General features: G+C 40.6%; 1 protein-coding gene across 6 annotated transcripts in view; it reads right to left on the bottom strand.

The window, feature by feature from the left end:
• The window catches only part of LOC307219610 (cadherin-19-like), a 68,593-nt gene that overhangs the window by 11,419 nt on the left and 33,508 nt on the right, over positions 1 to 23,666 (bottom strand). For all 6 annotated transcript variants that reach the window (XM_079982938.1, XM_079982936.1, XM_079982934.1 and 3 more), the window contains 5 exons: positions 23,345 to 23,529; positions 21,998 to 22,251; positions 19,999 to 20,135; positions 16,797 to 16,918; positions 3,192 to 3,309 (listed from right to left, as the gene is read on the bottom strand). In XM_079982938.1, the coding sequence (XP_079839064.1) occupies positions 3,192 to 3,309; positions 16,797 to 16,918; positions 19,999 to 20,135; positions 21,998 to 22,251; positions 23,345 to 23,529 (816 nt within the window). The remainder of the gene's footprint in view (positions 1 to 3,191; positions 3,310 to 16,796; positions 16,919 to 19,998; positions 20,136 to 21,997; positions 22,252 to 23,344; positions 23,530 to 23,666) is intronic.

The raw sequence follows: 23,666 nt of genomic DNA, 5'->3' as shown, positions 1-23,666 counted from the left end.
AGAATTAAACACAAATGTTATCAGAGACAAAATATTCTGTCCCTGGGTGGGGGCAAATATACCCACCCTTGATAGGAGACTTGCAGATGGTAAGATCAAGCAGGGTGTGGAAGGCTTAAGGTAATGGTGTGGAGAAGCAGGCCAAGAGAAGTTTTTCTAATAGTAGAACTCAGGGCCACCCATTGAAGCTGAATGTTGGAAGATTCAAGACAGACAAAAGAAAGTTGCATAGTGAAACCATTGCATTAGCTCCTCCAAGAGGTAGTGATAGCCACCAACTTTAAAAGAACTGTAGAAAAATTCATAGAGTTGGAGGCCATCAATGGTTACCGGCCATGTTGGCTGTGTTCTGTCTCCACTGTTTGAGGCAATATGCCTCTGAGTATCAGTTCCTAGGAATCACAACTGAGAAGAACACTGTTGTACTCAGGTCCTGCTTGCAGGCTTCCTATAAGCATATGGTTGCCTCCTGTGAGAAGAATGTTTCACTGGATGTGCCTTTGCTCTGATCCAGCAGAAATCTTATAATGGTCTCAAGCTACACAGTAAGAAAAAGAGGAGACTGAATATGATAGTAGAAATGCTTGTGGGGATCTATGTCCCATTCAGCAAAAAGCAGCACTATATTTTATCATTAAGATATGGAAAAGAGGTGTTATTAATTTGTCAGAAGATAAATGATAGATATGCCATAAATACAAACCCAATTTCTTCCACATTTGGTGGAGGAATTCAGGAACTGAAAAATCTTGGAAGCAATAACTTATCAACTTCCTGCACCTTAAATAGAATATTTTATTTGATCTATGAGTTATTTTATTTGCATTCTTATAATTAGATAAAAGCCAAGCATGCCAGATTAATTTTTGCTTATTAGCTGTAGCTCAATTATAAATAGCTTAATTGGGGAGGGGATGACATCATGAGATCACTGCCTAATAAAGGTTTCAGAAACAGCAGACATAGCGGAATTCTTCAAGCAATGCTTTCCTGGCCTGATGACAAGTTTTTAAGATTTGTGTCTTGTGGAATGTGTGCCTGACTGTTGAGTATGCTGTCTTCAGTATTGTGCTTTACAACAGCTCAGTAAAAACACATTTTAAAAAAGGAAATGGCTCCAACACTCTATAGTTATTCTGCTCAACACATGAAATAACCAATGATCACAAACATCCTTATTCATATATATATATATATATATATATATATATATATATATATATATGAGTGGTGTTGTTTTTAGTGTGTTTATACACCATAAAGGTAAAGGTAAAGGTACCCCTGCCCGTACGGGCCAGTCTTGACAGACTCTGGGGTTGGTGCGCCCATCTCACTCAAGAGGCCGGGGGCCAGCGCTGTCCGGAGACACTTCCGGGTCACGTGGCCAGCGTGACAAAGCTGCATCTGGCGAGCCAGCGCAGCACACGGAAACGCCGTTTACCTTCCCGCCAGTAAGCGGTCCCTATTTATCTACTTGCACCCGGGGGTGCTTTCGAACTGCAACATATAAAAGTTATAATTTCATTAAAAACCTCAAAGAGACAGCATCATCAGTTGTTTTTTTTAAAAAATAATAAAAGTGTTGCCTATTTCAAAAATTAAAAAGACTGCTAGAATAAAACTTTCTTTGATGCCTTGCAAAAAGCAGCAAGTGTGGGGTGGGACAGTATTGAACTACTCTTCATTGGTTTTTCATATTATGGGACCAGTCTGGAGAAGGCTGTATCCTCACCAACTATGCCTCTACCAGAGGAGACACTTCTTCTAATAAAAGGAAATGGGCAGGATAATAAAGGATGCAATGCTCCCTAAGTTGTCTTGGGCTAAGCTGTTTAGGACTTTAACGGTAAACACCATCTCTACGAATTGTGCCTGTAAGCAAACTGGTACATAGTACAGATGTATTGGTGCAAAGTGACCCTATTTGCTAGTATTCACCAACAGCTACAGAGGTAATACCATGTGGAGTGCATTACACAGACCAGGTTTAATTTCCTAAGGTATGTGCACTGCTGGTACAGCAGCCGCAGCTGACCAAAGGGACAGCAAAGCACAGACACCACTTGATTATCCAGGTGTAAAACCAAAACCAGGATGACTGAAAGGGACTGTTCCTGACAACTTTGACATGAGTAACTGTGAGAGTATGCTGCAGATTCATTTTAGATGAAGACACCAGCCCAGGTTCTAAACACTAGGATATAATTATGTATGTGGTATGTTTTTATTCATTGGATAACTATCTAGCCATATCAGCAAGAAATTTACAGACAGCAAGTTAATCTCATTAATATTCCTGTGAGGTAATAAAAGAGAATGACATCTTTGATGTTCATAGCTGAGCTCTGAGTTGAGCCTGGCATTCTAAATCCTGAAAATTGTGCCGTTGTGTGGCCCACAGTGGTTCTCAGCTATACACCACAATTTGTACTATTTACCGGATGAACAATAGACTTGCTCAGATGTTAGCTTTCAAGAGTTCTCAGAACATATGGAGAGAGTACCACATGCACTGCCCCCACCCCCCAGTGTCTACATGTGAAAAAAATCTCCACCCTCGATTGTAGAAGAAGAGAAGAGTTTGGATTTGATATCCCACTTTATCACTACCCGAAGGAGTCTCAAAGCGCCTAACAATCTCCTTTCCCTTCCTCCCTCACACAACAAACACTCTGTGAGGTGAGTGGGGCTGAGAGACTTCAAAGAAGTGTGACTAGCCCAAGGTCACCCAGCAGCTGCATGTAGAGGAGTGGAGACACAAACCCAGTTCACCAGATTACAAGTCTACTGCTCTTAACCACTACACCACACTGGTTCTTACTATTGCAACTGAGTGGGAAGGTCAGCAGGGAGAAACTTTGCACATTCAGCTGAACGTGTTTAGAATTTTCTGTGTGAACAGGAACCACAATTGCTCAGGGTTTCCAGCTGCATAAAGGCTTCTAAGGGCTTTCTAAGTTCATTCTAAGTTCATTCAAATGAACACATGAAAATTCCATCTTTAGATTCAAGATCTAAGGCTGCAGTCAGCACAAACAGGGTATGCACAACTAGTTCCTCCCTCCACAATTTCTGAGAACACATGAAGGTGAATGTCTGAACAGGTCTAGTGAAAGTTTCATAATTAAAGTGGCAAATTGAGCATTAATTCTTTGCAGAAATATTTCAAGGGCTGTGCACACAATACCTACTTTGATTATCTTTGATGGCAAAACCAGAGCTGTTTGTGGCCTCCTCATTCAAATAGTAGAAGAAATGATGGTCCTCCACAGAATTGTCTTTGTCCACTGCACTGATGGTCTGAATAACCTAAAAGCAAACAATGGCAAACAATATGCTTAGCACCAAATATTATTGGCTGCCTTTGAAAGCAATGCAACAAAATTGCGTGCAAGACATTCCATTCAATTAGTAAGGTTGAAATCCCCCTGCCTTGTCTCTGAAGGGCAGGAAATGTATTAGCTGCAGCAGCAAATACACATCACTTAACACAAGCCTGTTGAGCTTGTTGATTTTCTAATGTCCTACAATTATGCCACTTGATTTTGTATTGATTGGGAGGAGATAAGCACTAAAGTCGTGGGCTAATGCAAATGGCTTCTGGAATTGAAAATGCAAAGGTTAAATAAAGTTTCCATAGGGGGAAATAAAGAATAATGTATAAAGTATTCTGCCCTTCCTTTGTTCTCCAAGGTGAAAAGTATATCATTCTATATTTGAACACATCCTTCAATACAAAAACCTATTTCCTTCCAGCCCACAAACATCATAGACATCACTCAAGTGATGTATTATAGTTGCCGTGACCGCAAGATTGTGACAAGTTCATGTGCTGAATTGTTGATTCTTTGAGATAGTAACAGATTGATTATGGGAACACTTGGTTGTGTTTTCAAAGAAACAAAATAGCCTAAATTTCCAAACCTATTGAACCAGATTGTCATTTGCAGGAAAACAGAGTCAAAATTAGCGTCTTTGCATTCAGAAATCATTGATTCCATCACCTCAAATAAACAAGCCATGTTGCAGTTGTTATAATGAACAGTTGCTCTGCTTGCTAAGAGTAAATATTTGTTACCATTATTGGTTGATACCATTGGGCAAATCGTACATTATCAGTGACAACATTTTTTATCTTGCTATTTCAGCTCCACATTATCTTGCCATTTCAATGCACTACCAGTTCATTTCTTTCATTAAGAGGGTAAGTCTTCTAAAATGCTGTTTAATGGCTAATTGGGGCTTAAAAACCCAGCCTTGCCAAGTACAGGGTCAAAGAAGCCAACAGACAGCCACAGAAATTACTTTGTGATTATGGCACAACCATAGTTCAATGCAATGATGGGCTAATAGAGTTTTTTAAAGAAATGATTTTTAAATGTTTATTTTCATTGATAACAGCCTGATTCTATCATCTGCTGCTTTAGTTCTTAGGATGAGATGCAAGCTTCTGCATCAACCTGACATAAAAACAAACTGTTTCACATTACACCTATGACACCCTAAGTTACTGATCTAATCATAACAGGATTGCAACAGCAGGTCCTCTAACTCTAGCTACTACAAGTTGTCAGCTGTCTCTTCAAGCAGTAGCAGCAGCTCCTTGTAATGACTTAACTTTACATTAGATACAACTCCATGGTGGCAGAATACTCATGGACAGATTGGGTAGGCAAACTCCCCTTGCTCCCTCTTCCCCTTCAGAAACAATAGTGGGTGTGGTTTAAGAATGCACCATCTGTCAGTGTCATCCACCCCACCCAGTTTCTCATTTTTCAAGACTCAAGTTAAGTGTTCTGCATCAGTTTGCATTTTTCAAAAAAAATCCTCTCGAAAATTCACCAGCAGTTTAATGCAATTTTTTTCCTGTGCACATTTCTGTAAGCAATTTTGCCTGATAAGTACATTTTACAAGCAATATCCTCTAACATGCATGGTATATTATTTTCTGTAATATATGGGGTTTTGTGAACAATTTCCCCTGAATATGTGCATTTTTGTACACATTTATTTGGTTAGAGAATTGTCTCACAAGGTTCAGAGGAGTATAAATTTAAAACAATTAATGATCTCCCACATCGTTTCTACTTTGGTCCGAAACTACCTGATAGACAGCAGTTCACTAGTTAAACCATCATCTCCTTTAAAAAGAAAAAGAAAAGAGTGCACTAATTGTTTCTGGATCAGGGTCTAATATGACTTCATGCTTTATGTTAAAACAAAGGTAACATAGTTGGATATTACTTTGGAAAGCTTGCGTGGCTTGGTTTATTGATTGTGCTGAAATCTAATTGCCAAGAATTGTGTCATATCAAGGCTCATTAATCTGAAAACTGTAACCATCTACAAGTCAGTGGGGAAGACTACTAACTGGGGAACTTGCCTGGTCATTGTTTAAAAATGAAATTGGTTTGAGTAAAAATCCAGGCTTTAGAGAAGGGTCAGCCCTAGCATTAGACATAGTGAAGCAACTGCTTCATGCAGCTGCATTGGATATCATGATTATATTTGTACTGCCATAGAGGATGGGGAGCTTTCAGCGTAACTTGACTGGCCTTGGGTATTCTGCATGTTGACTCGGGGATGAGGACTTTAATGCTCAACCTAAGTCAGCAGAAAAGTGCCTCAGGTCAGCCTTTGAGTGGAAGCAGCTCTACCTCCTAAAAACCTTGATAGCAAACTGAATCTTTACAGCTTGAAGTCTGTCTGATACAACCAGAAGGCCTTGAAAGTATTGTGGCAGGGGATGGAGGAAATGGTCAACTACAGTTTCTTTCAGTTTCATATTTTTCCAGACTTGGGATCAGATTGCCACATTTATGCAACCAGGCATAATGTACTTCTTTTTTAAAAGGAGTTTTCATAAAAAAATTGCCAGCATTTTAGTGTGCATTTCTAATATGCACATTTTATCATGCATTTTATTTATCATGCACATTTATCATGCACATTTTATTATTTTCCAGAAATATATGCTATTTTGAGCACAGTATATATGTGTGTCTGTGCACATTTCCTGGTTGGAAAAGATCATCACAAAATTCAAAGAACTGCACATTTCAAAGTTGTTCACAAATGCAAATAAGGTATGTCTGTGTTAAAATGCAAACTCAACTGAATCTCTTTCCCATCACAATTTGTAGCTAATCTGGCATTCATTTCAGATGAGTAATCCAATTTCTTCCCCATTCCATCCTTGACACTACTAACCTTCTCTACCAGTTGGAAGGGAAGGAGAGAAGAGTATATAAACTTCATGGGTATTGAGAGAAAAATCATTCTCCAGCCTTGCACATACATTTTTCAGTGGGTGATCCTCTCACTTCCCCACTTTTCATTTCCCACTTTCTTTCTCAGCACCGGAGCCAAAGGTAAAGATAAAATCAGTAGCTACCACACAAAATGAATTTCCAAACTGGGAAGACAAGCTGTGCACTACTGCAACAGGAACTTGAACCCTTCTTAGGCATTATGTCATCTCATTGGAAGGCAAAAAATGCAGGGGAGGTTTCTGTGGGCAAGTGTGGTGCATGTGCCCCTTGTCTTCATCCTTGCATGGTCAAGCTGAATAGCTGTAGAGGGCTTTGACTTCTTATTCCTTCTGTCTCTGCCAGGGTCTGTTTTGCTGATTTGTCAGTGGCTGATTTTCACTGAAAAAAGCCCTGTTCATCTGAGCTGTCTCCTTTTCATTAGTATTACATGGGAGCTTCAAACACACTTCATTTTTCTTTTCAAGGATGGTTAGTGATGTTCAAGGATTTCATTTGACTTGAAGATTTTTACTTGATTCACATCTCAGGCTCAAACTGCCATTTTCTTGCACTTCAAATTTTGCATTATACTTCACAGCTCAAAGAACATACCAAAATGTGTACAGAATATATACTTTAGGTTAAAACAGAAACAAAATGCACACAGAAACTGATATACTCTGAAACAATACATTCATGGTTTGTTTTTGTATTTTAATGCAGATGGATGCAAAAATGGAATGGAACAGAAATATTAACACAACATGTGAAACTGACACAAATCAGAAGAAGAATGATCTATCCATCTCTTTTAATCACCCCCACATAAGAACTTCTTTAAATACAAGATGGCTGCCAATATACTGTCACAAACAATTATCAGATGCCATCCTGTGGCCCCGAGGTTCCACCAATCAGATTATTGTAGCATGTCCCTCAGACCTTGTGGGGGGCTGGACTATATGTTGCCATGATTATGGTCCGCATTTTTGGTAAAAACCCTTATTGGGACCAACCCCCACATTGCCCAAATATTATTTTTTTGGGGGGAGGGGTGCCTCATACACCCATGCTGCTTCATTTGCATTTTTCGTGTTGACAGTTATTATTTCTCTCGTAAGGTGCCATTCCTGTCAGCCCTGGAGAGCATGTGTGGATACGTGGGTGAAGAGAAAAGCCATTGGCCATGCTAAGTCAGGCTGGTGCCACTCAAGCTAAAATGTTCTTTTCTCCATGTGAGGGAAGATGAGGCAGCGGCTATTTACCTTTCCATGGCTTGCACTGTGTAGATAATGAGCAGCCTCCTCAGCAGAGCGCATAATTGTTTTGGAGTGCAGCTGCCCAGGCGCTCCCCGCTTCCTCCGGTGGGGAGCACTGCCACTACAGACACTGGCAGGTGTCGCTCCTGAGGCGCCTCCGAGCCCCTGCTGCCACAACTGCCCTTTCTGAGGTCAGTCACTGGCAGCTCCATGGTGGAAATCCGAACTGTGGCTCCTTTCCCCTCTTCCCCACCCTCCACCCGGGAAGAAAAGATTGCTGTGCGCATGCAATAGACAGAGAAGGGACTTGTCTTGAGCAACCGCCCATCTCACTTTTGACCCCCAAGCCTGGCTGAATCACAAAAACCACCGTGCATGCGCACTATGCTGGCTGCCTGGATCTAGGAGGCAATTGGGCTGATCCGACCCGAGGGGCTTAGTTTGCCAACCCATGCTTTAGATGAATACAGCTCCCACACCCTTTGGGGAACCTGTTAAGCAGGCTTCCTTATACTTGTCCCTCCAGGTGTTTTGAGACTACAGTTCCCACCATCCCTAACCACTGGTCCTGCTAGCTAGGGATCATGGGAGTTGTAGGTCAAAAACATCTGGAGGGCTGAGTTTGAGGAAGCCTGCTGTTAAGGGTTCTCAGAACTGGAGGAGTCTTCCATGTCAATTTCTGTAGGGTCCCTTCCTCACTAAACCTAAATGCACAGCCACTAGGGGCAGGACCAGAAGGTACGTTCACACTGGGGGCAGGGTGGGTGAGGAAACTTGGCCCGAAGCCATAGGACTCCATTTGCCCCTCACATATTCAAATGAGCACCCTCCTTAAATGGCTTGCTGTCTTCTGGCAAATCCTATAAAGTCTTAGTGAAGCCAGTTGCAATGTGTAGATCTTCCGATAGCCAAAGATGCAACATCCACACTCAAGAGAGTGGTATTAGCAGGTCTGGGGGAAATTCCAAACCTTGCAGAAAAACAACAGCAATAGCGATCTTTAGAAAAACACTAAGGTGTGTAGGAGGGGGAATCCCCAAAAGGGGAAGAACAGTGGAATGGCAAAAATGGTTGTGACATCCCCTACAGTGACCAAACTGGTTACACTCCCCTAAATCTATCCCTGCTCTGAATAATAGCACTTCAGTCTGCAGCATTTTGTTTCATGTACCACTTGTTCATATGGACCCTTGCTTGTTTTATAAAATATTATCTTCATTCTCATCTTCCTACATAAAAATAGGTAGGAATTTCACAATTAGGGATCAAATTTGCCATGGTCTAGAAGTGCATGTAAATAAAACAACTGGTCTCTGCTGATATTTTCCAATACTTTTCACTTATTGTTTCTTTTTTTCTTGATCCACTACATATAGATTATCAATATTGTTTTAATTTATACAGAATGCCTCCCTAGTTATATTTTTTTTAAAAATGGTTGAATTATATTCTAGCTGTTATTTTTCCTGGCATTTGTAGCATTATCTCTCTTTTATAGAGAACTAATGTCAAGTAAGTAGCTTTCACTTTGACTGTAATTGCTGACTATTTTATTTTATGCTAAGTGCTGGGTAAATATGTATTGCCTTGCTATCTCTGTTTCAAAGTGCAAAATACACATTCATCCACTTTACGAGCTAATAAGTAAATGGTCAAGTAAATTGCTGCATCAAAGTCAATTCACAGATGATACACAAATTGCAGGTATTTGTGCCAGAATAAATATGTATTAGAGAGGACAGTATTATTTCAGAAAGATACAAGTAAACATAGTATCTCACCCTCAGAAAAAAATATTATTCTTCCTTCATGCAAAGCAACTGTAATGTCCACAAGATAGCAGGGATACACTACTATTATTGTTGTTATTATTTTCTTTTGTTGGTTATTAAAAGAATTATTGAGTAGCCACTCATTTTAATGATTCTTCTGTAATACTTCTAAAGGGTTTTTTAAAGGTTTGTGTACTGATATGCACCACCCTGATATTTTTTGAGAGGATAATACATAAATGCTTTTATAAAAAACCATTTTCATGGATTTCATGCTCTCCAAGGGTGTGTGAACATTGAATACTGTCTTCAAGCTGGGTTTTTTAAAAATACACTGTACATAAAAGTTCAAGATCTGAAATAGCAGTAAGAATGATTAAAATACAGCAGCAGATAAACCAGTTATTAGATGAAACAACTACAAAATCATCCCAATGCAAACTTAATTTTTTAAAAAAGTTTTTACGAAAACCGTAAAAGGCAATGGAGAGAGTCGAGGGCACTCTGGCAAAACAGAGCCACCACGAAGAAGGCTTGATCCATGTTACTTACAAACTGAATCATTTTCACTAGTAAACTAGCAACATATGGTGATAAACAAGTTTGGTCAGGTACATATGGATGTAAGCAGTTCTTCCAATAATGACCGCTCTCCACATCAAACGGAGGGCGCCTTTTGTGTGCCTGCGCCCAGTACCCCTGATCCTATGTGACTTCTGGCAGAGCACTCCTGGACCACCTCCCCAAGTCGCACCTTGAGGTTCCCGCCAAACCTCAGTTCAAATAACCAATCACGACTGGGGAGGCAGAGCCAGGGGAGCGGACCAAGTGAGGGCAGGGTCCGCTCTTTAAGCATAAAAGAGGGTGGAGAGGGTCGGCTCCAGAGCTTCACCCACCCTATCCTCCCTTCATTTAGGCCTTTTATTGCAGGTTGGCTTCTTCTTTACAGGTATGCGAGCGCTGCTGCAGTCTTATAATGGTTGCCGTTAAAGGACCAGGAAGGAATTTCCCCTGCATTGGCAGGTTTTGCCTTCCCCGTAGCAAAATGTTTTAGGCCTTGGCCGGAATCCTTTAATCTATCTTCCCTAAATGGTGTGTGTGTGAAGCGGTGACACACACACGCCCCCCCCCCCCCGTGGCGGCAATCCCAGGGTTCCCCATTAAAGGGGTTGTGTTGAGGGGATTCACTGGCCATACGCTGAAAGGTTGTCAGTGCACTCCCCTGTGTTGAGGTGAAATGGGGGGGGGGCTCTCTGCTTAAACATACGTCTTCCAAAGCCAGCCCAATCCCCAGACAGATTGGTTAACCCTGATGTGCCCCAGATCCCCGGATGGGGCCTGGGAGGGATAAACACCCAGTGCCAAAGCCAAGGTCTTCCGACATCTGAAAGTTTTATTTTAATCCCATAACACGTTGTCACGAGTCATTATTCCACCGAGGTGTCGCATGGGGTCAGGGGGTCTCAGCCTGGGCACACAAACTGCTTACAAGCCATTGGGAGCTTTAAAGAGCAATAACATAATGCTTAAATTGGCCCTGAAATCAAACAGTTATAAAATGTGACTGGTAACAGCAACAGCAGCAGCAGCAATAACAACAACAACAGGTGTCCCTCATGTTTCTTTTTCAGCTTGAAAGCCATGGTTTGAGGACCAATGCCCCACATAATCTGTGTTCCTTTTTTATTGGCTAATCAAAACATTCACCTCAGCATTCCACTTTGCAGCTTATTTGCTGCCCATATCTTTCCCCCCCTCTATTTCATTCCAGTGTAAGTAATCCAAGCCATCTGGGATCATGTATTGAATGCCAAAATACTAGGCAGCCAACCTTTTTGGGTTATTGTCTGACATCCCTAAGGGCAAATGAAGGTCATTTAAGCAATGCTCACTGTACAAATCATTTGCACAATCCTAAACAATCAGGGATCACAAACTATCAGGGATCAAAAATGAAACTTTTTTTTTTTATCAAGAACAAATGATGAAAGTGTATTACTTCTTCCAGTTCTAGCAAAGTTGTGTGTGTGTGTGTGTGTGTGTGTGTGTGTGAGAGAGAGAGAGAGAGAGAGAGAGAGAGAGAGAGAAAGAGACTCCCTTCTGTCTCAGCCCTACATATAATACACAATAACAAATGTTGCTCAGCTTGCTTACTTACTTGTCTACAAACACATTTGAAGCAGAACGTTTCAATCTTCTTTAGGTCCGAACCAGGTTGTGGTAATTCTGACTGAGTCAGATTAATTCTGATGTAGCGTCTAAGATAAATTTGGTCCCCTTTTATATTGCTGGATATATTGCCGCCATTCTGGCACCCTTGTTTGGAAGTAAGCACAACTAAAAGCAATAGGATTTATTTGCAAACTGACAACTGCTCTGTCCTGAACGTTTATGCTTTACTGCGGCAAGTCTTATCCCAGAATGGACTAGAGAGCCAAAGACATGTGTCTCCAAATAACAGCAGACTCAAACCTACCTTGATCATGTTAAAGGAAAGGGCAAGTGATAATTTAGTCCACCCCAAAGTCATTTTTACCCTAGTTCTGGTCAGATATGAGACATTTTACTAGAAAAAAGTAACCTGGGAAAGGAAAGTACATAGTAAAATGGTGTGTTTTGTGTGTATGTTCCTTCACTCTGTCTCACCCATTTCTCCGCTTGGTACTTTAAATCACACACTCTGCCACTTAGGCAGATCCAAGTTTGTGACCCCTGCATGTAGTTTGAACCTTAGCAGCAGTTTATAAGTGATAAATACTCTACAGGTTGTTTGGATGTTAATTCAAAGTTCTGCTGCACAAGGACTTGGGAAAGACATTCTGTCAGCCTAAACCCTGCATCTATCAAATGAGAATCTTAGCAACCAGCATAATTTATAAAATGGGAGTCTTACATGTGTGTGTTGTGTAGGTGAATGGCATAATTACTTTGCACTTTAAGAACTATAGAAATGGCAGGGAATAATAAATTAGTTAAAGTACAGTGTGGAGCTAATTAAAAAAGATCTTTGTTTTGTCAGGTTTTAATCTGATCATATTGCCCAGGCTTTTATAGTTTGCTCTGAGAGCTGAAGAGAGGCAGTGTAAATTCATGTAAATGTAACACACAATTTACTGGTATTATTCTGTTACATCTGATGGCTATCAAAGGATTAGACTTTCATTTTATTGAGTTCCTTTCATGCACATCCTGTTTTGAAGTGTTTTACAGACCAATGAATCCAACTCTAGGAGTGCACTGGACTTGGTTTGTGTAAGAAAAAGTCAGCTATTGTGCAGCCGATGCCTGGGTTTGTGGAAGGTGTGGAGCACTGACATGAAAAGTATAATGGAAATCTATTTAAAGTGTCTGGTAAGCATGATGGATAGAGTTATGGAAAAATCAATCTCCTTTTACATTTAGTTTTTATTACCAAGTTATGTTTTCATATGATAGTCCCAAGGACTTACATATAGAGAGAGACCCATTGCCAGAGGGTAAATCAAAAAGTTCAAGAGCACCCAAAAGTCACAATAAAGGCAAAAAGAGGATGCAATCACTTTACTAAATGCAGCTTTCCTTCCAGAATCTTGATAAATACTAAACAAAATTTCTATGGAAGTGATTTTTATTGGGAATTTTACAAATGGACTCTCCTACATTGGATTGAACAGATGTAAGCCACATTAACAAAGAATATTTTTTTACTTTTAAGGTAAGTTGGATCCTCCTAACAGAGGGTCCATGTTGTGCTCGGCCCTGAAACTCTTCCCTAACCAGCTTGTGGGCGGGGCTTGCCCCGCTCCAAGCCAGTGGTGCCACAGTTATGCCAATGACCTTTATCCAATTAGCAGCGTGGCAAGGTTGGGAGTTGGGGGTATCTATTTGGCAGCACGACATAGGGACCTCCTTTTGCTTTGCGCTGCTGAACACCCACCCACCCGTTAATTAGGTCGTGTTCGGCCTTGCTTTGGACTTCGGCTGGTTGCCTGTTTTTGGAATGGGGGCCAGGTAGGAATTTTTTCCAATGTGGCAGATTGGCTGTGGCCACTTGGTTTTTGCCTACCTCTTTGCAATCGTCACAACTTTGTAAGGTTTGGCAGTTAGGCATTGGTTTAGGGGAATGTGGGGAGGGGAGGTGTGGCCATCACCTGCCCCTCCAATGAATAGGGTATTCCATTAAAGGAATCTGGGGGTCTGGATCTCATCCGAAGCCCGGAGAGGGGCTAGGGCCATGCCAGGACCCCCAGAAACCCCAGGGGTGAGCACCAGTGAATATACACTGACGGAGATCCCCCTGCTGGTTGTTTACCCTTCCAGACTTCCTGCAGGGTGGGGCAGGAGCCAGATATAGTTTGATACCAATGCCTAAGCCAATGCCAGTCACATTTGTGTATTTTAATAAAGTTCTGGCCAAAATTTGCCCATTAACATTTAAACTAAATTCTCTCTCTACTGTGTCTTTATTTCCATTTGGGATGGGTTTTGGGGCTCGAAACACAACTATGTAGAGGGCTTTATGAAATCTTAGCCCTGGTTCATATATTTGGTCAGGATCAGTGCTGAGATATTGTTGGAGAAATGTCAGTAGATGCTGTTCCATTAGGTAGGGCAACCAGGGCTTAGTCTGACCAAACTAAATTTCCAAAACCTCCTGACTCAACCAGACATCCACTGAATCTTAACCCTGCTTATCCCTATACAACTGCTCATTTAGGTGCTAAGTATTGATGAAATAGGTGGCGCTGTGGGTTAAAGCCTCAGCGCCTAGGGCTTGCCGATCGAAAGGGTCGGCGGTTCGAATCCCTGCGGCGGGGTGCGCTCCCGCTGCTCGGTCCCAGCGCCTGCCAACCTAGCAGTTCGAAAGCACCTCCGGGTGCAAGTAGATAAATAGGGACCGCTTACCAGCGGGAAGGTAAACGGCGTTTCCGTGTGCGACTCTGGCTCGCCAGAGCAGCGATGTCACGCTGGCCACGTGACCCGGAAGTGTCTCCGGACAGCGCTGGCCCCTGGCCTCTTAAGTGAGATGGGCGCACAACCCCAGAGTCTGTCAAGACTGGCCCGTACGGGCAGGGGTACCTTTACCTTTACCTTATTGATGAAATGACAATGTTTTAAGTCTCTACGGTTTCTCTGCAAAGAAGAAGGAAAGAAGAAGAACCGGAGCAGGTGGAGGTTACACAACGTTCTTTCCCAGCATAGAACAATTCTGAAAAATATATATGACATTTTTCTGTTTGGTTAGGTGCTGCCTATTTATCAACAGCAATGCTTAAGTGTCTGGAATATATTTGCAAGGGAGGAAAGCTGAGGACCTGGCTATGCCACACCACATGACCTCTTAGAAGTCCCAACAGGTCTAGTGCACATCAGTTGCCACTGGGCGTGAGTCTATCCCCTTCACTAGGCAATTAGTCTTCTTTTTTTTTTATATAATAATTTTTATTAATTTTCCACACAAATAATAAAGCACAATATAAAGCAGTACAACTTCAAACTCATCAGTTCATACCCTTCTTTCTTTGACTTCCCCATACCTCCCCATCCCTGCATCCTTGTTTATTGGTTCTTTAGCAACCCTTAGGTCGGCAATTAGTCTTCAGTGTGAAACAAACCCTCTATTTGAGCACACAGCCTATGAAGGCCCAGTTCACATTATTTCTCCTCTTCAGAAATTGGTCAGGAAGAGCATACATGAAATGGGACATGCTCCTGGCTGTTCATAAGGCCCAATTTCACATTATTTAGACACCAGGAGAGGATTTACTTGAAAGAAACTGGCACAGTGACTGAAAATATACGTGCTACCCTTTTAAAAGGGAGAACGCTAGACAGTCTAAAACCTGCAGTTTTCTGACCCACCTGCTGCGTGTCTGGCAATGTTGATGTATTGTGTGGTGACCTTGGCATTTATGATTCACCTGAATAGCATTGTTATTGGTTTCTAGGGCCCCCACAATTCTTGTTTTCATCACGATGGCACTCGTATGAGGTTTGTGCCCTTATAGAGTGATCAATACACATTCCCTGCTCATTGTACATCAGCTTTCAATACCATGGGTTATTATGAGATGCTGGTGATGTTTCTGCGGAAGCTAACAGGCATTTGAGAGATCTTATCATGTCCCTCTTTGCAGACAAGATAAACATGAGGCTGCTAAGTGGTATGTCTTTAATATACTGCTCTTACTTCTTTCTTTAAAAAGTCTGACCCAGATGTAGTCTGGATACAGCTGGTGAACCAATAGAAGCTGGAGTACAGGATTAGTACACAGGACATTATATGTTTAAATCAAAATATTTATATACCACGTTTCATTAAAAAAATCCCAAGGTGGCATGCACCAGGATTAACAAAAGGAGGTAAATAACTGGTATAGAATGATCATAAAAGTGACTGGCTCATTTTAAAAGTTTAAACCACTGAATAGTGGACTCCCCCCCCCCCCCCAGGATTCTGGTCAAAATAGAAGGGTTAAACCTCCCCTTTCTATGTACTGTGGTCTCAATCCTGATTCCAATTCCAATTTTTTTTAAAAAAACCCCTGACATTCCTGCAAGCCACCCCTTTAGCATCCTGAGTAGCTAGTCCTAAGTTTGAGTGAATCATAAGCAGGAGATATACAGAAGATAGGAGGATTCATGTTAGTGATTAGATTCAACCTCCTCTAGATATCTGGTGAGTAGTCTAGGGTACTCTTGGATTCAGTGACAGTAATTGGAATGGTAGCCGGTGATGGTGGACGTGAACTATTCTCATCAACTGTATCTGATTAAAATGAGCTATGACATTATATTTCAGTTTCACAGCTGATGAATGTCAACCACAACTTTGAACCTGCACAGTAATATTGTGCTTGCAGGAGAGAATACGAGAGAAGGGAAGCAGGCAGACACACAGAAAGAAAAGGACTACAGCTCTTATTAACAACACAAACAAGCATTATGGAAACCTGGCACTGAGAGGACAGGGAATGAAGCAGGTAGAAGGTAAGAAGACAATGCAGATCAATTACAGTCAGTTGTTTCTGTTTTTGTCTCATTTCACAGTTTTACCAGTTCCATTTCTTCTTCAAAATTTGTATACCTGCCCCAATATATCAGTTCCAGTTTCAACGGTGGACAATGAAACACCTGTCCAGAGCAATGACCCATCTAAAGGGATGCCAAGCACTGATGAAAAACCCAGGATCATATGACTGATTTTTTACCTCATGGCCATCCAAAGAAGCAGTCATCAATCACCCACAGTGATAACAAAAGTGAAACAGAAAGCAATGCAGATGAGGAGATGCAACAAGACTGAGGTCAAAGCAAGGCTTCACGCTCCATTTACCTCCTGTGGTGGACTGGAAAAGGAGAAGTACTCCAATGATATGAACCACTAAAATCAGCTGCCACTGAAAGAAATAATTCATCCCAGAGTACCTGTCCAAATAAGAAAATCTTACACGATTTCAGGCAGCCAAGAAAGGATAAGCACTGGCAGATCTCAGCAGGGAGGAAAAGAGATCAACAAGACTTTTTCATCTTACCTGTCCAGAACCTGCATTCTCACACACATATGTCTCATAGTAATCCGAAAATTCTGGCGCATGTTCGTTAACATCACGAACTTGTATATAAACATTCACTTTCGATATTTGTTTGGGGTTCACTGAAGCAAAGGAAACAAAAGTAAGTATAAATAAAAGGCAAAAATGGCAGCTCATAGTCTATTTTGCGACCCTGTAGTATGATATATAATTTTGTCATTAAAATGCTTTGTTCAGCTCTAGAAGACGTGACTATTGTAAAAAAGAGAACACCTCTCCTGTGAGACATACTGTGCCTTTGATTTCAGGAACAAATAGTATGACTGTTACATATTATATGTCACAATGAAAGAATAATAAAAATAATAGTCATTTTGCATAACATTATTCACTGTGCTGATACAATGTCTTCAGTAGGGGTAACTGCTTAGCATTCCATGACTACCTGTGACTGAGTCACATACAGTACAACATTCTAGAGCATGTGACGAGTTCATTTAGGCAACTTCCTCCTTTGATCAGCGCATGCAGCAAATTGCCTATTTGAAAGAGCCACGAAAGAATAAACACCCCAAACAAATATTCCCTGATGTGACTTAAGACAAATGTAGGTAAGTGAACTGAGTAAGCAATAGCTGAGATATGGACAAATGTGAAAATAACTGAAAACCCGAACCACTGAAGGAAGGAATTTACTGTCTTACTTTCCTTCTTTCTAGCAATTCTTTTACAGAAGATATGATAATGTTAAATGTTTTTGAACAAATGAATCTTTTGCTTAAGACAGGTATGACAGAGTATTCGCAGTCCTACACTTAAATAAGCTTAATTTTCAAGAAGTACTTGATAAAGCCATTTTTTGTCTTTACTTGTACAAGTAAATGAAATCTAAAATTCTCTCCATTGGCTATCTTCAACAGTTTTATTTATTCATGGGATTTTCTTAGTCTTTGGATATTGTTCCACAAGTCAACATATCATTGCTTAGAAAAAGCAGAAAAGGTTAATTTTCCCTTATGTTGAAAAGAGGAAAGGGATTGCAGGAACTGGTTGTAAAACTTGGACATGTTAACAAGGTCAGTCATGCCAATGGAAATCTGCTATAATGAATAAATGAATAAAATTTATAATGAATAAAATTAAAAGCAAAAATAAAACCCATATTTTGAATAAAGGCCTTTGTGACATTTTTTGACAAACAAATAATGCCAAATAGTTCTGTTTTGTTGTTTTGAACAAAATGTTTTATCATAACACCTGCTGTTCCAAAGAGGAATTTTCTTCTTCTCCCCAATTAGCTGTGCCAGTGTTTGATAACAACTAACGTGACTTGCTTTTAAGAAATGAGGGTAGGATTACAGAAATTAATTCAATATTTTTTGAAAAACCTCTGGAGAACAAAAATGTCAAACTAGATTTTCTGTCTTATGTAATCCATTTTTTTATATTGACCAAATTAATATGGCAACTATCACTTCCCAGCTGAACAACAAAATAAAAGCTAGCATACAGGTATAGAACTTCTTACTGGATAGTTTATCTCTAGATAGTTTCAGACAACCAGGCTTTTCTCAGTAATCTGTAGCTTTCCTGGTCAGCAAGAGATGAAAATTGTATGCATGCTGCACAACCAACTTTCCTAATATCCTAATTCTGCCACAGGTATCGGGAAACTGTCCTTATTAAAGATGTCTGTCACTAATGGGCAATCCTGTATCAAGATCCTCTGGGATGAGCAGTTTAGCATGCAGTGGTTAAGTCCCCAACCCTGGTTTAGCCAAAGATACACCACTGTAACTTGCTCATCCTATTCAGGACTCAGTAAGTCCTCCAAAAGGGATGTTCCAGGGGCATGGTGGGGTGGGACCAGAAAGGGAGGATTTAGGCTGCAACCTAAGCACGTTCAGCTCAGTCACAAGACCGAGCAACCCAGCACAGAATGCTATCTGGAAGTCTCTCACCTCTGCTAGGCTTAGGCAGAGCAGCAGCAGCAGCAGCCCCACTGCTGAATGGGGTCTGAATCTGGTGTAAATTTCCGCTGGCTCACTTTTCTTGTCCATAGGATTGCTCCCTAAATCTATTCTGAATTTCAGTTCCTATAAATCATTGCATACAGCAATCCGAGATTTTCTAAAATTGGAATTTTGTGAGAATTTATGATTTCAGAAAAAAGATGAGAGATATGTAGAGACAAATAACAGACTACTGAATACTATTTGGGATATTGCACAAAGAAGATCTCTTTATTGTCATTCTGTGTTGTTGTTTTAAAAGAAACAGAACAAAAGTGAAAATGAAGATTCAAAATTTCATGTGATATATTGAAATGTTGCAAGGTGGAAGAGAAAAAACGAGCCATACTATTTTGAGTTAAACTGAACTCAGTTTAAAATCTATTAGGATTCTATTTAAAAAATCTGTATAGTTTTTCCATGCTGTAAGTAATTTTTATTTTGGTATAATTTAATTTGTGTGTGCATTATCCTTTATAATGAAAAGCCCACAGCTCATCTTTTTGACAAGACAATCTCAAGTTATCTGAAATTGTTCCCTTGTGGTTTTCATTTACTCTTTTTATTGCTAGGCACTAAGTTTCTGGCACACTGTTCCAGATTTACATTTTTGATTTTTTGGAATTACCTCCCTAAGGCAAGGTGACCTGTAAGTGAGAGCACAAACGAGGCAATTTGCATTTGATTTTGAGACAAAACTGACAGGTGATATCTATATAAGGTATGCTTTCCTGATTTAATTGCAACTGTATGGAAGTCTACCTGATTAAAGCCCTGCTTTCACAATTAATTTGAGACATAGGTTTCTGACTGGTGTTAAATTAAACCCTGGCTAATTTCATACCAGTCAAAAAATCTGCTGTGAAATTAACTGGGGTCCAATTTAACATAAGATCTTGTACCAGGAGAGCAGTTTTATATGCTTCGGTGTAACTTAAAACTGTTTTAGTTTCCATTATTTTATTTTTTAAAAAATGGTATAATATTTTATTAGAATCCAAGACTTGGGAGATCAAATATTATTTGGCTTCCAACTCACCATTTTAGTAATGCTACATAATGTTAGCTAGCAATGGTGAAATAATAAAAAAGTAGCTTATTTTCTCAGTTCAGAAAGAAGATATACTGAAGATAATTGCAAGGAATTCATGCCATCGCTCAAGCATAGGGTTCCTTAAAGTCTTACTCACTTGATTCTGTGGCTGAGACGGTTATGTTGTGCCAAGCCGCTATCTCTCGGTCCAGAGGTTTGGTTATACTGATTGTTCCATTGTGTGCATTGATGCTGAAAAATCCCTTTAAATGCTTGCTGTGGACAATAGAATACCTGCACATCAAAGTAGGGAAGGGGGAGATGGAGACTTTCTTAAGAACTGAACAAAAATGGTACTTCTGAAACAAGGCTATATAAGCTATTGTCAGTGAAGAAAGGAGAGTGGTGTAGATATGAATATGGATGTGTTCTCCAGCTGCTCAGAAATCATGAAAAATGTACACTGATAAACATTTAAAATTCACTGCTACCAAGATCAAAGCGCTTCTTTCTATGAAACTAAATATGCCTCAGACCTATATTAATGTGAACCAAATCTAAAATGCATTATTCATTCTCATTGCGCAGGCAGACTCACAGCAGGTGAGTGACTCAATTCAAAAGAAACAGCGAAGTGCCACTTGTGAAATGAGTAACACTGGCAACTTAGTTGGGATATAACCGTACATTTATTTCATCATGGTTGGCTTGATGCCGTGTCAAAGAAGCAGAGCAGAGGAGGAAGAGCTGAAAAGAGCCCCTTTGATAGTATGTATCCCACTTCCATTAAATAAAAAGAAAAGGTCAGAAAATGGTGTTGCCGGAAAGTGGGGGGAAAGACCTTTGGGCTTGCTTTTCACAAACTGTTTTGTAGGGCAGAATAAGGTTTTCCTACTTAAAAGAACTCCTTCTTAGCTTCCCTACAGTCTTCCAGCACCCCCTCCCAAAAAACAAAAAACTGGATATTTTATAGATGGAATTTATATATATATATTTTTAATATATACTTATTCTGTACCCTTGGAAAGGGGGCACTCAAAGATCATTTTTTAAAAAATGGCTTACTTTAAAGCAGGCGTCACCAAACATGGGGTCATTTGACATTTTGAGAAAGTGCTGTTGTTTGCAGAGAGGTGCAAAGCGTAACACAAAATGGCTGCCATGGGGATATGGCATAATGCTTGCCACAACTAAAACAACAGAAAAAAACGGAACAAGACCATAAAATGGTGTGGGCATGCACCTCATCAATGAAAAAAGGCACCTACACCAGCCACCACAATTCATCTCAGTCACTGAGATAAATTATTGGGACTTCTCTGTTCAGATGACATGTTCATTGGCACAGAGGCTGGGCCAGTGCAAACAGGAGCTGAGCAGGAACAGCAAACAATCTCATATTTTGTGGATTTCTGAGGAAATATTTACTGAGATCTCTTGCAGATACTATTGGAAATGCTGACAGGTCCCATGATAGGGACCCCTACAATGAGATTTTGCAGAGTGCATGAGATCTCATGAAATTTTGGCAAGATCTTTTCAAAATCAGTGCCGCTGCTGCTGGTGCTTCTCTGCCAGTGGGGTGGGCAGGGCAGCAGCAGGGCAGCACTTCCCATTTTACCTAAATTAGATGGCAAAATGGAATGTGCCACTCCTGATTAGATAACCCATTAAAAGCAGCTGCTATTGAAATAAATCATACATCCCAGAATACCTGTCCAAATAAGTAATTCTTACCAGATTTGAGGCAGCCAAGAAAACATGAGAAGTAACTCAGTTTCAAAATGTTTGTATTGTTTAATAACCCCATTTTCTTTCCCAGGATTCACTTTACTTCACAAACTATAAAACAGTTATATTTATAAATCAGCAGTTCTTTCCAAACAGCAAATGTGCAACTAAACACTGAATGTGCAGAGTCTGGATATGCACACAGAGGTCCCCCTATTGCAAGGTTTTGCCATTGTATTTAAGGGAAACAAAGCTCCATAAATGTACCATTTTAAACACAAACAGGAGAGCCTCAACTGAATTAATGGAGAAGTGCCATACACCTCTCAGACGGAACATACAGGTCTAGATTTGAGCTGTTGTCTTCCGTGTTATTCAAGAATCTATGACAATCTCAGCTGTAGAAGGATCTCTTGAAGCTGCACCTGATTGAACTGTTGACACTGTCTGGATCTCTGGAACTCACAACTCCTACAAATGAATCATTCAGATCCCCTTCATCAATCTCCATCACAAATTCATCTAACGTGAAAATGGGAGGCTCATCAACATCCTTCACTCTGATCCTAAGAGAAGTTGTGTCTTCAAATGGCCCATCTTTCAGGAAGCGCTCATCTATGTGCCTGTTGAAACCTTTCACTTTCATATTATATATGCTTTGATTCTCATAATCCAATATCTGTATGTAAGAAAAGGAAGGGGGGAAGTAGAATATTTTCCATTCAGCATTAGGAAACCAATAATAAGTGTAGAATTAAAGACAATAAACATATTAATGGTTCATCTTTGCCCTGCCTCTCTTTGCTTTTACTATTAAGTTTATTCCTTTAGTTTCCTGGTGTTTTTGATGATCAATCATTGGGCTGGAGCCTGGCTTTAGGAGTCTGCTCCTCCCCTGAGTTCTTCCTCTTGGCATTTTGCTGTATGCTCCCTCCCTATATGCAGTGTGGGCTTTGGCTAGGTGCCTTTTAGAAGAGGCTGAGCAGCCTCTTCTAAAAGGGGCTTTTTTTGGGGGGGGGTCCTTCATTGCCCATTAAGGTACCTCCTTGTTTGCCTATTCCACACTGGGAACAAGTTGGCTGGCATTCTGGGGAGTGGCATAGATTAGCTGCTCATGGAGCATTGAGCCTGGGCATGTGAGGAAGCTGAGAGGAAAAACCTTAGGTATATTGAGGCATTACCAAGTTAAGGGCCCACTTTATGGATCCACCCGTGTTTTAGGTGTGGTGGCATTGGGGAGGTGCCCTGTATACCTGACATACATATTATGTATGGACACTGGGCGACAGGGCCTGGGTACGCATGGGGAGCTCATACTCAAGGCTCATCCAGCAAAAAAGGCATTGTTTCCTCCTCATCCTTTGCTGGGGAACCACAACCTGCAGCTGTATCACATGCCCAGGAGTCTGGAGGGATGCTTCCCTACCATAGACAAAACTCTCAGCTGACCACAGTTTCTGAATGTGGTTAATTTGGTTTGTCATTCCTGCAAGATGTTGTATTAATTAAAATGCCATTGTCCCATGTTTGGTCTCATGAATTTGTGTGGGTCTAGGGCCATACTTTTCTGCATACAGCCAATCTATCCTGGATCATGCCGGAGTTTGGCATACGTCTGAGAGAAGATTTTATTCTTCAAAACAGCCCTTCATATTGCATTGATATTTTATCATGACCAACAACACAAGGCTATAACAAGCAAACGTACTTAATCTTGTCTGTTTCAATGATTTCTGTGATATTTCTTTGTCAAGTAATGGCTGATGTCTCACCTTGTTTAATATGACAGTTCCTTCTTGAGTCTCATTGTTAGTAACGATGCGAACAATGTGAGGAGTGTCTCCTTCTATTACATAGTCCATGGCAGCATTCTCTCCCAGGTCACTGTCATCTGCCTTGATTTTGCCTAGGATGCTGCCCACAGGTGCTGTCTCAGATGCATACATTTCATAACGCTCTTAAAGAAACAACCAAATATCAGAGAAAGTTGCCAACACAATCTTGATCACCGACATAACAACTAAATGTAGACCACTTTTTCTTCTGAAAATTGCCCAGTTACACAAGATGTATGGCTTGGGGGTGGGGGAGCTT

Source organism: Podarcis cretensis (assembly GCF_951804945.1).
Source record: "Podarcis cretensis genome assembly, chromosome: 7".
NCBI lineage: Eukaryota > Metazoa > Chordata > Lepidosauria > Squamata > Lacertidae > Podarcis > Podarcis cretensis.
Note: the sequence above shows the minus strand (reverse complement) of the source record. Positions and strands in the feature narration are given on the sequence as shown.